Source organism: Myotis myotis, unplaced genomic scaffold, assembly GCF_014108235.1.
Source record: "Myotis myotis isolate mMyoMyo1 unplaced genomic scaffold, mMyoMyo1.p scaffold_m19_p_19, whole genome shotgun sequence".
In the NCBI taxonomy this organism is placed as follows: domain Eukaryota; kingdom Metazoa; phylum Chordata; class Mammalia; order Chiroptera; family Vespertilionidae; genus Myotis; species Myotis myotis.
Window position 1 is genome coordinate 31,053,882 of NW_023416323.1, and position 14,112 is coordinate 31,067,993.

The 14,112-nt window shown below is 56.7% G+C and overlaps 1 protein-coding gene across 1 annotated transcript in view; it reads left to right on the forward strand.

The window, feature by feature from the left end:
* Positions 1-14,112, forward strand: part of ATP6V0D1 (ATPase H+ transporting V0 subunit d1) — a 39,442-nt gene that overhangs the window by 16,345 nt on the left and 8,985 nt on the right. Inside the window, exon 2 of the mRNA XM_036347015.1 lies at positions 9,070-9,241. Coding sequence (XP_036202908.1) covers positions 9,070-9,241 — 172 coding nt within the window. The remainder of the gene's footprint in view (positions 1-9,069; positions 9,242-14,112) is intronic.

The following is a 14,112-nucleotide window of genomic DNA, read 5'->3' on the forward strand; positions in this document are numbered from 1 at the left end:
CTGTGAGCAGCCTCTGGGAGCCATAAAACTGCCCTGCCCCCATGCAAGGGAGCTGCCGCTTTCTTTAGTGTCTTTCCTTAGCGTAGAACAGAAGCCCAGCATCCAGGGCTGGCAGGGCTGCTCAGGCGCTGAGGGTCCAGCAGACTCAGGAGCCACCCATGGCATGGGCCAGCTTTTGAGCAAGCTCATTGCCACCGCTGGCCTTCCCTGGGCGGCCTGGCACCTGGCCACTCCGGACCACTTTACCTCTCTCCCTCCCACTCAGGCCAACTTCCATCTTCGGGGAAATGACAAGAAGCTCTTCCTTGCAGCCCCAGATTCACTGCAGCCTCCAGGTTCTATAACTGCAGTGGCAGACCTGGAGAGGAAAGAGTTCACTCAAGGTCAAAGTACGTGGCAGCTGCAGAGGTGTGGCCCCTGCCTTCCAGGGTGAGGCTGGGTCTCCTGATTCCCAGGCGGGGCTGTGGCAGAGCAACACATAGGGAAGCTGCCCTTCCAGTCCTGTGTCCTGAGACATGTCCTGTGGAGCCAGGGTGGGGTGTCCCAGTGAGGGGCTATTCGACGGTTCTCCGGATCTCCGCGCAGGCAGAGAACTTCTTGGAACTTGCCCTGGGTGCAGCTGTAACCAGTTCTGCCCCTCCCTTTGGCACATGGGACCGTTCCCTACCTGGCATCCTCCTGACTGTTGGATAGGTTGACTTCCTCATGGGATATGAGCGATGCTTTCATTCTTCCAGCCACAGGGACGAGGTGTTCTGGAGAGCATGAGGGCAATTAAATGTGGCTCTGCTATCACCTGCCACCTGTCTCAGAGCGGGGAGAAGGGTGGTGAACTGGGTCAGACATCCTGCTGCCTCCTGGACATGGGGAGTGACACTCCCATTCGATCCCTGTATCTGATATGCTGGTGGGTGGTGTCACTGGCCCCAGATATCAGCTGGGCCACCTCTGCAGATCAGTCCCATCCCCTTTTGCAAATGCTTCACCTCATTGAAAGGCCTCAGGCATGAAATAAAATGCTAGTTCAGGGACTGAGGAAGGAGAACTCCTGGCCTCTCACTGCAGGAGCTCTGCCCTGCACCAGCTGAAACCCAGTAGCTTGCATGCGGCTGTGCCAGCAGTAGACTCCAGGTTCTTCCCAAGACTGCTGGCCCGCCAGCCCAGGGGCTTCCCATGGAGCAAAGGTTGCCCTTGGCTGTACCTCCTGCCTGCTCCTGTGGCCCCCAGGGCAGCAGCTCCAGGGGTAGCAGGTGGTGCAGAGTTAGGTCCTGCCTCTGCAGAGTCCCTGGGGCTGCCCATAGCTCTGTGTGATCTTGCTGGTAGGTGAGGTGACATGTGGGCTTGGGGACAGGAGTCCCAAGATTCAAGCCAGCTCTGTTGCTCCTTTGCCAGGAGAGAGCAGAGTAGGGCCTATGTGTTTGCATGCCCAGGCTGCACGAGGCCCCCGCAGCCTTCATGACAGGGAGGAGAACGTGCTTGAGCCTGTGGGGCAGAAAGGGACCACGGGAAGCAAGGGCAGGGGCATTCTGTGGAGCCCTGAGTAGGACAGCCTGAGCAACAGCCTGCAGTCAAGCACCCAGCACCTGCCAGGGGCTGAGGGTTTTAGCTGGGAAGCTCTGGGTGGGATCCTTTCTGCCCGGAGAGATGGACTGTGGGGGGCTGGGCTCAGTCCTCTCTGTAGCACTGCTTCTGTTCAGGGTCTGTGGCGGGTGCCCTGGGAGGCGGGCACTATAGGGACCTTCACTGGGTGACCAGCCTGTAGCCTGGGTTCAGAGAGATTCCACAGGCTGCTCAGGGCCAAGCTGTGAGATAGGATTCAAACCCAGGAGACTGGCTCCAAAGCCCAGGTTTTCTCCCCTGCCCCACTGAGCCACCTAAGAAGTAATATCCTAAGATCAGTGATCCAGCAAAACGGGGCTGCAGAGAAAGCCTGGTGCTGTAGCGACCAGCAGGGATGACGGGTGGGCCCTGCACTGGCCAGGGCAAGAGGCCATGGACATCTTAGTTGGAGGCAAGGGCAGTGCCAAAGCTCTGGACGGGGAATGGCAGGCGGCACCCGAGAGAGGGTAAGAGGAACTGCATTTGACAGGAAGAGTTGGAACTCGGTTAGTTGGTATTGCATGAGGTTTGCAGGGAGTCTGTGATGTGCTCTGGCAGAGGCCTGGAGGCGAAGAGGATGCTTAGTCTGTGCTTCAGGCCCCAGGTAAAGCCAGGGTTAATGGTTTCCATGCTGTGGCTCCCACACTGGGAGCTCCAGATGTAGTGCTCTGACCCTGCAAGCCAGGCCACCAGTGTACACATCTGCTTTGGAGCTGATACGAAGAAGAGGTCTCACCCACCCCCAGAGCCTGGGGAGGAGACTCAGGCACAGCACATTCACTGAGGGTGGGGGGGCCCTGGCTCTGTTGGGCCACCAGCCTGGCCATCTGGTCACATCTGTGCATCTGTTTGAGTTTCCCTGCTTTGAGCCCCCAAAGTTGCAGCATCAGAGAGCCTCAGGGGGCAGAGTGAGTATTGGAGCCAGAGCCCAGGTCCGGTCCCTTCAAAGCAGACCCCTCACCTGGGCCAGGGGAGAGGTATAACCGGCTACAGTGCCCTGCACCCTCACAGGGAGTGGCAGGATGGGCACACTAGGTTCTAGGGAGCATGTCTGCACATCTGGTTTCACTCAGCGGGCCGCAATTCCTGAAAACCCCTGAGCTCCCCAGGAGAGTGTTGCTGAGTGACCTCTGGAAAAGCAGAAGTGAAGTCTGGGAACACGCTGTCCTCTCACACTCTGCCGTGGCCAGCTGGCCAGCAGGGTCCCTCCGTGGGCCATGAGGCCATGGGTGAGTCTAGAGCAGGGGGCTGCCCCGCCTAGGATACTGTGCCAGGGGTTGCCTCTATGCCTGTTGGGCCCCTGGACTGCGTGGGGCCAAGACCCTCCCTTCCTGTCTTCCTAGGGCCCTTAGGAAGGGGCTGCAGAGGCGTGGGGGCTAGCGAGGCCACGTGCCTCCTGCCCTTGGGAGCTCTGGAGGGGCTGAAAGATCACTTTCAGGGCTGGCAGGATCTGGGAAAGCTTTCAAAAAGTGGATGAAGAGCAGGGCTGCCCAGCTGCCACCTCTCAAGGCTTGGCTAGGGCTGGCTGCCAGGCCCACACTTGGTCCTGCAGAGAGTGCAGATCAGGCTAGGGTTCCCTAGGCCCCCTCTTAATCAAGGGCTGGAGTAGTAATCAGAGGTGCCAGCTGGGGTCAGGGCTTTACCACTGGGGGGGGTCCTTGACCAGAAGACCTGGGTTGAGGACTAGACAGGAGGTGGCAGGACAGATGGAAACTGCGGGGCCAGCTTGAATCTGGTGTGGTCCTTCCTCGGAGCCCTGGGAGGAAGAGCCACGCCAGGTGGTGTTGGGCTACAGCCTGCCCAGGCACCTTCGGAGAGCTCAGCTGGGCTCTGCTGGAGCCGCAGCCATGGTCTCTGACACAGGCAACCGCAGGGTGGACAGCAGTGCCCGTGGAAGAGGAGGGGCAGGCGCTCTCACTTTCCAGGCTGGGGGTGTGCCCTCCAGTTCAGCTGCTCTGGCTGGGCCTGAGGAAGCACTTCAAGGGCTTCTTTCTAGGGCATCATCCTATGGACTTCCCTGGAGCACTTGCTGGGGGCAGAGGTCACAGGCAGGCCACCGTAGGTGGAGAATAGCACTGGTAGGGCCCAGGAGTCCAGGGCTGAGGCTGAAGCAGTGCTAGGACTGAGGGCATGGGGCCTCAGGCTGTGGGGAGGTGGCAGGGCTCTAGCTCTGGGGTCACAGGGGCTGCTGGGTAAAGGTAACTAACGCGTTTGAGGACTTCAACCTTATAATGGTGAAGAGAATGGACTTGGGAGCAGGAGCCCCGCAAAAGGGCCCTGTGGTGGTGGTGAGGTCGCCTGGGTTGCGCCCAGATATGGAGTTGGGGGAACGTCACCAGAACGTCAGGACAGGCAGCACTGGGCAGTGGAAGAGGTGTGGGAAGGTCCTGGGTAGGGTGAGGAGTGCTGAGGAGCAGGCCCACGGCCCTCAGGCGAGGCCGGCGGCACTGGGAAGCTGCGTTGTTTGGCTTCCTTTGTGGAGGGATGTAGGTCAGAATGCAGAGTGAACTTCTGATAGCAGCAGCATCTTCTTGGACATGAGAAATCGTCCTCTGAGGAAGCCTTTTACTGTGAGATCCAAGCTGACCAGACATTCTTGGTGCCAGGCCACGGATGGGAGGATTTGGGGTAGACAGCTGGGCATGTGGGTAGACCGGTGCGGTACCCCGAGTCTGTGCTCACCAGCACACTGCTCAGCTTCAGCCCAGGCATGTCTGGGGCTCTCTGGGGCCATCCCTGGGGCTGTCAGGCTGCTGAGCTCAAGGCGCAGAGCAGAACTAGCCCCTGCCTTCCCAGAGCCCCTGGCGTCCTCGGCTGCCCTCGGGGGCTGGGCCAGGGCTGGGTGGCCAGGTCTCCCACGAAGCTCTCAACAAGTTCCAGGCCTCTCCTCCTGTGCTCAGATCCCACCCCCCAGTCACACCCCCTCCTCCTCACGTCCCTCTGAGGGAGCAGGAAGCTGAGGGTGGGGGATGGGGTGGGGAGGTTTCTAACGGGCCTTGTCCAGCCCTGAGGACTGTCCAAAGGGCTTGGGGCTGCCAGCCACGGCCCAGCCGCCAGCTTCTCGGATAGGGTCAGAGCTGGTTCAGAAGCCCTGTGTGGGCCCAGCTGAGGGATCCAAGTCGCCTTCCTGGCTGGCAGGCTGTCCCCTCTCCTTGGGTCACAGGGAGACACGAGGCTTGGCCAGGGAAAGTGGTCTGGAACGGCCCTTCGACAGTGTCCCTGGGGACTTTTAAAAATGAGTTTCCTGGTAAGGAAGACTCTTAGGCCTTGGGCAGGATTCTCGGTAGAGTCTCCCGGGTTTGCTCTGATCTGACAAACGCCAGCAGAAACCACCCGGCTGTCTGCCTTCCAGCAGTGTTGGGAGCCGTGGCTTCCCCAGATGCAGCGTCAGCAAAATGAAGCAGCCAAGGCACAGGGGGTTTGCTTTAAGGCCCGTGCTAAGCCCGGGGAGGGGTCAGGAGGAGGGGGCTGCAAAGGAGAGCCCACCCCTCGGCTTTACTCTCCAGGTTAAATGCACACGTCCTTAGCTTCTCGAGGAATGGCTGATACAAGTGATGCCAGAGAGGCTCGCCAATGAGTCATGACAGGCCAAGGCCTCTGTCAGGTGGACAGTGAGTGTCCAGGCTGCCTCTGAGGTCATGGGGTGCCATCCAGAGATGCAGGTGGAGGCTCTGGCCTCTCTGCCACCTGCCAGCTTTTGTGGGACTAAAGTCTGTCTGGGCAGGTAGGTGTATATTTGGAAGGCCCATCCTGGGCCAAGGGCTGTGGGAGAATGTGGTCAAGGATGCAAAGGGAGGAGAGGAGACCAGAGTTGGGATGGACAGAATCCATGAGGCCTGATCCACATCTCAGCCCCTCTGTGTTTGTCTGTTGGACTCTGGTCAGTTTTCATATTCGCTCTGACTTCTGTTGTCTGAGTCTGTGAAATGGGCATGCCTGGGAGGCCCAGCACACACGTTGCTCCTGGCAGGGGCTAGGTACTCACCAGGGCCTCATCTGTTTCCAGTTAAAATGGGTGTTGCTTCCCCCTTATGTTGGGGGTGCTGACTCCCACCTGGCCCGGGTCAGGTGTTGGATGGAGTCAGTGGGGGTTGGAGAGGGGAGAGGGTGATTGGCGGTGGGGGAGTTGTTGAGTAAGGGAAGGGGAGAGAAGTGGACAGGTTTGGGCCAGGTTTAGCTTCCAGCTACTGTCTGCTCCACAGCCTCCCCTAGTGGGGATTTGAGCATCTGCATCTGCTGTACCCAGGCCAGAACACCCGCCCACTTTTCTTTCAAGTATCATCCCATACTTTTTGAGAGATGAAAGTATATAAAATCAGGGCATGAACATGACTTGATAAATTCATTAGACTTAATTTCAGTCTATATATATAAAAGCCAAACAACCAGAACAACAGAATGACCGGAATGACCAGTTGCTATGACATGCACTGCGGCAGCCTACCGGCCCAATGGGGGCCTGATTGCGCGCCCCCCTCCCCGCCCACAAACTCCCACGGCCCCTCCACCCCAATCAGGGGTGGGGCCAGACTGCCAACCACCTGCATCTCCCCCCCACCCCCGCAGTACCCCACCCATGCATGAATTCGTGCATCGGGCCTCTAGTACTAGAATAAGAGGGACCAATTCATATTCTCACCATTCGTTTCACACCTACAAAAACCACTTCAAGGACACTAACAATCTCTCAGAACTGATCAGTTTTGTGCAAGTAAACCATGTTTCTTTTTTTTTTTCTTTATTGATTTTTTACAGAGAGGAAGGGAGAGAGATAGAGAGTTAGAAACATCGATGAGAGAGAAACATCGATCAGCTGCCTCCTGCACATCCCCCACTGGGGAAGTGCCCGCAACCCAGGTACATGCCCTTGACCGGAATCGAACCTGGGACCTTTCAGTCTGCAGGCCGACGCTCTATCTACTGAGCCAAACCGGTTTCGGCAAACCATGTTTCTTTTAAAAGAACTTGTGCCCTTGCCCAGGGTCAAGGATATTAACATCTAGCACATAAAGCCCATTACAGGTAGAAATACAGGTGATGTACTTTTTTTGTGTGTGCCCTTCACTGGGATCGAACCTGGGATCCTTCAGGCCACAGGCCAACGCTCTATCCACTGAGCCAAACCAGCCAGGGCTATACTATTTTTTAAAAAATATATATTTTATTGAATTTTTTTACAGAGTGGAAGGGAGAGGAATAGAGAGTTAGAAACATCAATGAGAGAGAAACATTGATCAACTGCCTCCTGCACACCCCGTACTGGGGATGTGCCCGCAACCAAGGTACATGCCCTTGACCAGAATCGAACCTGGGACCCTTCAGTCCGCAGGACCTTTCTATCCACTGAGCCAAACAGGCTAGGCCAGGTGATATACTATTACATCAACAACCATCAGTTACAGTTAAGGATTTTTCTGTAACAGCCAAATGAATAATCAAATAATGTAACAACTGAATTATTACTGAGCAATAGTACTGGGTCTCACCTGTCCTTCTCCCATCTGAGCCTTATTTTTGGCATAAGTGAGCCATGGCCTGACTGGTGAGGATGGGCAGAAGTAGAGCCCCGGGCAGACGGCCTGGGGTGAGAACATAGGAGTGTGCACAATCCTTTGGGCAAAAAGACAGCAGGATCCATGTGGCAGAGCAGGAGACTGTCAGCTTTTCCCTGCTGTACCTTGCCCTTAGCTCTGTTCTCCTTTAGCTTGGCCATGGGAGAAAAGCAGGTGTGAATGGTAGAGCGATGGTGAAGGCAGCAGATGGTGAAGGCCGCCTGCAGCCTCATGAGTTTAAAGGAGCCGCAGAGGACTTGAGTGCTGCCTACTCCCGGGCGCCACCCAGAGATGCAGGTGGGAGGGGTGTACTCCTTCCTCCCCCCACCCCCTCCCACATGCTCTCCCATCTCTCCTTTAGCACATCTGACTCTGGGCTGGGAGCACTGATGTGGTACAGGGGGAGGGGCATCACAGGGGTCCCTTAAGCCTGTCGGTGGATTATATGCCCTACTCTTCTTCTTTAAGCAACCAGGATAGCATGGCCTCCTAGGCTCTCAGACACACAGGCCTTGGTCGAGGGGCTGGTGGAAATGGTCACCTTTCCTGCTGTCCTCTGGGTAACCTCCCCAGTGGAGGAAAGCATGTAGTCCCTGCAGCAGACTGGCAGCTCCGGCTGTTGAGCCTTCATACACACACACATGTGCCCATGGACCCGTCTCAGCCACCGTCCTTGGTATGCCATCACTGCCAGTGTCCCCTTTCACATTTCAGGAGTGACTCTTGTGCTGTCTTCACCAACCCTCTGCCCAGTCTTTCCTTCATTCAACAGCTCTTTACTGAGCATCAAAATGCACCAGAACTACTCTGTTTTAGACTCCAGGCTGCCACAGTGAAAGTCCCAGCTGTCATGGAGCTTATATGTCCTATGCGCAGTGGGATATGTGTTACAAAGACAGTGGGCACAGTGAAGGGTGACGGGGCTGCAGCAGAGGCCTCTGAGGAGGGGGGTTTGAGGAGCGAGCCTCACTTTCCAGGCAAGGGACAGGAAGGGCCCTGAGATGAGGATGCATCACGGAGTGGTGTGGGCTGTTTGGTGTTTTAAGAAGATCACTCTGGCTGTGTGTGGAGAATAGACTGGGCAGTGGGAAACGGGCAGAAGCTGGAGACTGTGGGGTTGTTGCCCTGATCCCCTGGGTCTCACTTGTCCTTCCTCAGTCCTTTCCTCACCACTGTCCCTAAGAGCTCAGGAGAGCCTGTGAGATTGGCTTGCCTGCCCCAGCCTCTCCAGCTTCCTCCCCACCTAACACGTTTGCTCTCTAGGCCACTTGTCACTTACACCAGCGGTCGCCAACCTTTCGGACCTCACGGACCACCGGTTGGCGACCGCTGCCTTACACCAGCCTCCTGGCTGTTGACCTGTGTGTTTTCCTGTCCCTGCCCTCTGCTGTGGCCCAGCCTAGCATCTCTTGCCTTCTCAGTCCTTTCTTGGTGCCTTCTCCACTCTCCCCCCAGGGCTACAGCATGTCCTTTATTTCATCTGTATGATTTCTGCCTGGGGGTGTGCTGGATTGCTCTACTAGCCCGGAGGCTGTGGAAGGCAGGGCGTGTGCCTTATTCTGCTCCTGGTCAGGGTCACCCCAGAGCCTGCCTGCAGAAGGACCTCAAAGGCTTGTGAATGGCACCTTAGGTTGGAGTTTCCGGCCTTGTCATTTGGAGGAACAATGGTTCTACTTGTGCTTAGACTGTGCTGTGCTTGGACAGTATACTGGCTCATGGCCCAAGGGTCTGGGGCATCTCCAGGGCCTTGGCTGACTGCTTTGGAGTAGGCCCTGAGCCAACAGGGAGGTGGAGGTGGAGACAGGAAGTTAGGGGAGCAGCAGGACTCAACTCCAGGGGAGAGGCTAGGGCTGGGAATTGGGGTCGGGATGAGGAGACTCAGCATGGCCAGCCCTCACACCCCACCCTTGGGTTTCAGACCTGAAGCTGCACCTGCAGAGCACTGACTACGGCAACTTCCTGGCCAACGAGGCATCACCACTGACAGTGTCTGTCATTGATGACCGGCTCAAGGAGAAGATGGTGGTGGAGTTCCGCCACATGAGGAACCACGCCTATGAGCCACTCGCCAGCTTCCTGGATTTCATTACGTGAGTGTTCCCTACAGTGCCTCGCCTCCTCCCCAGCTGGGCAGGACGCTGCATCTGATGGACCTGGCCCAGCATGGCTTAGGCCCGCTGCCTATAGAGTCCTCCTGGGCTCTATGGCTGGGCTGGTCATTCAATAACACTGGACCTCCAGGCCACTACCCATAGAGTAGGGTCACCAGCCACTTCACTTCTGGCTAGGATACTGGTGGGCAGGCACGTATCCCATGTTGTGGTGCTGGATGTAGCCCCTTTCCCTGCACCACTGGTGTGACAGAGATTGGGGTGGGGAACCCTTTCCTCACTCACAGCACCCACAATGAACACTCACTGGGCCCCTGACCCCCATGTCAGGGTCAGGGATCAGGGGTCAGGGATGGACAGAGCTCTGAAGAGCCAGGTTCATGGGATGGACCATTCAGGCTTTCTGACCATGGCCCTGGGTTTCAGGGAGAAAGGATGGTGGGGTTGGGAGTGGAAGCTGAACACCTGGCTGCCTTTCCCAGTTCTGGCCAGGCCGCCATGCTTACGACCCTTGACTGCCCAGTTTCCCCATTGTCTAACCCTTGGGTGTAGCCCTGCCTCCACTAAGCTCCTGGCAGTGCTGAGAGAGGAAAGGCCTTGTGACCTGCAGGCTAGGGGAGGGCACTTGGACAGGGCAACCTCTGCTCGCTGGGTGTACTTCTGGAAACAGGGAGGTAGAGAGACCCCTGTGCAGTAACGGCCCAGGAACCATGAGCCAGGGCCTGATGGACAAACAGAGGGCCTCCGTCCACGTGGCTGCCTCACACGTGGCGAGCAGAGGCATGTCAGAGGCTGGTTTATAGGAGTTTGCCCTGAGTTGGTGGAGTGTGTGTGAGTTGTGGGGAAGGAAGGTTTCCAGGCACTCTCTGGGGGCAGGGGGTACCACCTTGCTTTGCCCATTCCCTGATTGCGGTGTCCTCACCCTCTTCCTTGAGACCTGACATACCTGCCCTGTCTTTGCAGGGACAGGGCTAGATTTCTGCTGCCTAGCCTGATACCCTCCACTCCGCACCCCCAGGAGCAGCCACTTACTCACGATCCACTAGGTCAAGTGGTGTCAGCACCTCTAAGAGCACCAACCTCAGGCAGGGGCCACAGGCTGGGACACCCAAAGGGCTCAGGGAACCTACCCAGGCTGGGAAGCAGGCTCTCTCCACAGGGGAATGAAACATCAATTTGTTGTTATTTATGCATTCATTGATTGCTTCCCGTATGTGCTCTGCCTGGATATTGAGCTCGCAACCTTGGTGTATTGGGATGACGCTTTAACTAACTGAGCTACCCGGCCAGGGCCTTTACAGTGTACTCTTTCTACTTATAAAAAAAAAAAGTTTGTGCCCAGCTGGTGCCCAGGGGCCCCCTGCTGTCCTGACTTAACCCATAATCACTGCCCTAGCCCCGGTCAAGGTACAACTGAAAAAAAAAAGGTAAAACTGACATGGTCCTCCTGGGGCAGGAGTTCAGAGATGAGGTGTGTCTTGTGCTGTAGCATTGGGGAATCATGCCACAGAACCCCATTTGTCAATCAACCCCTAGCCTGGGCCTGTGTATCCCTTGCCTCAAGGCCAGAGCTGAGGACATACAAGGAAACTGTGTGTTTATTGCCAGAGCCTGGCCTTCATCTTGTTTGCACAAGGTTCCTCCAGTTTCCTGATGAATGTTCTGGTCTTTCTTGCTGGGCTGGCCAGAGGAGGCCTGACCCAACCCCATGCCAGTGGTCAGAGGGCAGATGTCCTGCATCCCGCTTGGCCACCTGCCTATTTAGCTCGCCCCTGGCCTTTCTTGGTGCCCTTAGAGGCTTGGTCTCTGCCTGCCAGGCCATGAAACTGGAGAGAGCTCTGAGCGTGACTGAGGCCACACAGCCGCCAGCTCTTTGCTGGAGGTTGGCTGTAAGCACCAAGTATGCTTAGAGCAGCCAAGCGCTATTCTGTGGCAGCCTGTCACTTCCCGCCCCTTCCATTCACGGGTGATTGTGGCTTACAGTCTCCCCAACCCCTTACTCTTTCCCTCACTCAGGAAGAGTTCAGCAGCCACGTGTCAGCCTGTCTGAACCTGTGGCTGCTTAGTCCATGACCTCGTCATCTCTCTGCTCCTCTGCTCTCCGCTTGAGCCGCCCCCACCGATGGCTGCCCAAGACCATGTCACCCCCTGGAACTGTTCCACCCTTGAAATCGCTGAGTCAGGCACCCCCTCTCTACCCACAGCCTTCAGGCGCTGCAGCCCACTCTTAGTCCCTTGTGGGACACGGGTTCCGGACTCAGCAGGACACGAGGCCCTGCTTCCTCCCCTGCTGCCTCTCTTTCTTCATTTTCCTCCCTCCCCAGCTGAGGTTCCCTGGTCCATCATTCGAGCACTCTTCTGCCAATATCCGCAGCTCTCTTGGCTGCCCATCTCATGGTCCCACCCGGCTGGCAGCCCCCCAGCCCTGGAGGAATCCCAGCAGCCTCCAGCCCGGAGGCACCCTCCCCCACCTCTGCTGCTGGGAGCAAAGTTGGGGAAGCCGGCAGCAGCATTGGGCGGGTGAACCCAGCTGCCAGACATGCACACAGACCAGCTCAGTTGGCCTTGACTTGTCCCTGCCCAGCCAGCCGCTGGCTCTCCCTACTCAGCCCCTAGAGCATCCCCCTCAAGGGTGGGAAGACCACCTCCCTATCTTAAACACCATCCCTCTCCCATTCCCCCAACCTTCTCTCTCACCTACCTCCTGCTCCACAGAGATAATAGAGGCCAGTCTACATCTGTGCCTCCAACCCCAATCCGGTGGCTGAAGTGCTCTCCTCTTTTTTGGGGTCCTACTGCCAATGTCCTTTGTCCCCTCACCCCACTCGCTGGACCCCAAGTGGTCAGTCCTCTACACTTCTGTCTGTGCATCCACGTTCCCTTCTGGATTCTGCCCATTAGCATCTAAAAAACCCGTCTCTTGGGGCCTAAACTTTTATTTATTTTTTAAATTTTTGTTTATTGATTTTAGAAAGGAGAGAGAGAGGGAGGGGGGGGAGAGAGAGAGAGAGAGAGAGAGAGAGAGAGAGAGAGAGAGAGAGAGAACCATCTATTTTTGTTCCACTTATTTATGCATTCATTGGTTGATTCTTGTAGGTGCCTTGATTGGGTATCAAACCTGCAACCTTGGCGTATTGGGATGATGCTCTAACCAGCGGAGCTACCTGGCCAGGGCTGACCTAAATTTTCACATTCAATGTCTGTTCTCTCACCTTCCAACACCCTTCGAGCCTCCCATCACTCCACCACAAGCAGCAGACCCATCACTCCACCACAAGCCCTGGCTAAAGTCACCACTGCCTTTCATGTGGCTCCAGGCCTCATTAGGAGCCACGCACAGAGGTCACCTTATCTCCATCGCTCAGAATCTCTCCGTTGCCTTCGGAGCTGCCTTAGGGTGGCAGGAAAAGGCTCTCCAGGAGGCAGTGAGTTCCTTGTCACTGCAGATGTGCAAGCAGAAGCTCAAGACTTCCCCTGCCCTCCCCTGGTGAGAGACAGAGTCCGCCCAGCCGTCAGCCACCACAGATGACCAGAATCAGCTCTGGGCCAGGCCCAGTGCCAGGAGGCAGGGGGGGTGCATGGATGCAGGGGGGTGGGTGCCAGTGGTGGTGTAGATAGCTCCTGGAGAGGCCTGTGAGCAGCTGCCACAAATAGAACTAAGGGTCACAGGAGGCTTCTCCGCATTGAGTGGAGTCCAGGATCAGATGGGGTTAGAGGCTCTATCCCAAGTCTCACAGCAAGTTAATGGCTGGGCCTGGAAGCAGCCCTTGGTACTAGTACATGTTACTGCAGGAGACTGAGCTGAATCATCTCAAGACCATATGGCTGATGACAGCCTACTCCAGAGGAACCTCTCACTTAGGGTCTGTCTGCCCCACACCAGGCCACTGCCTCCGCTCTGGCCACCCGCTCTCCCGAGTGGCCTTGCTAACCCCACCTGATCCTGGAGTCTCCTTTCTCTCTTGGTGTCTCTCAGATTTAACTCCTACCTCCCTGGCTGCTCTTCTCCACTCCACCTCCTCTACTCTGGCTCAACCCAGGAATGAGGAGTGGTGTTGCTGAAAGGGGTTGAGGCAGGTACCCATTGGCATGGCACCCATCTTTCTGGTGGACCAGGAGCCTCAGTGTTAGCAGCTGGAAGGAAGCTTTGTGCCAGGACAATGGCCTCAAGTGCCCGGTGGGCCTGTTAGCACACTGGCCATTCTCCCTAGGACACGTTGTTGCAACCGTGGGCCCTGCTGCATCAGGTTTCCAGATAGGCTTCCTGTCTGGGCCCTCCAGCCATTGCTGTCCACAACTAGTGTTTCTGGGTTGATGGCACAGTCTCTACGGGTTATGGATCTAGACCTGCTGGGGTTTCTAGGTCCTGGGCTTGACCTTGTTCCTGCCTTGAGGGAAAGCCAGTACCTACACTGTTTCCTGAGCCCAGGGAAGAGCACACAGGAGCCCTTCAAGGCCCAGAAGGCTCAGGTCAAGTGGGAGGACACAACTGTGCCTCTGGGGTTGGGGCACGATGTTAATGAGAAGGTCATGGCCTCTCTAGTTCTGCTATTGGCCACGCTACAGTCATTCTGATTGCAGAAGGGAAACTGAGGCTTCGCAGTTGGTATGATGAGAGATTTGGATGGATAGACCAGCAGGGTACCTAGTCATCCTGGCCTTCTCACCAGTGCCAGGCTGGCCCCCAGGGCTGGGTGGTAAGAACGGGAAGTAAGCCACGGTGCTCCAGCAGGTGGCGCCAAAGGGCACAGCAGAGAGACCGGGCTTCCCTGGGGATTCTGGAAGACTTCTTGGAGGAAGTGTCTTCCTGTGCTCCAACCCGAGCTTCCTGTGGGCCGGAGCTGAATCTT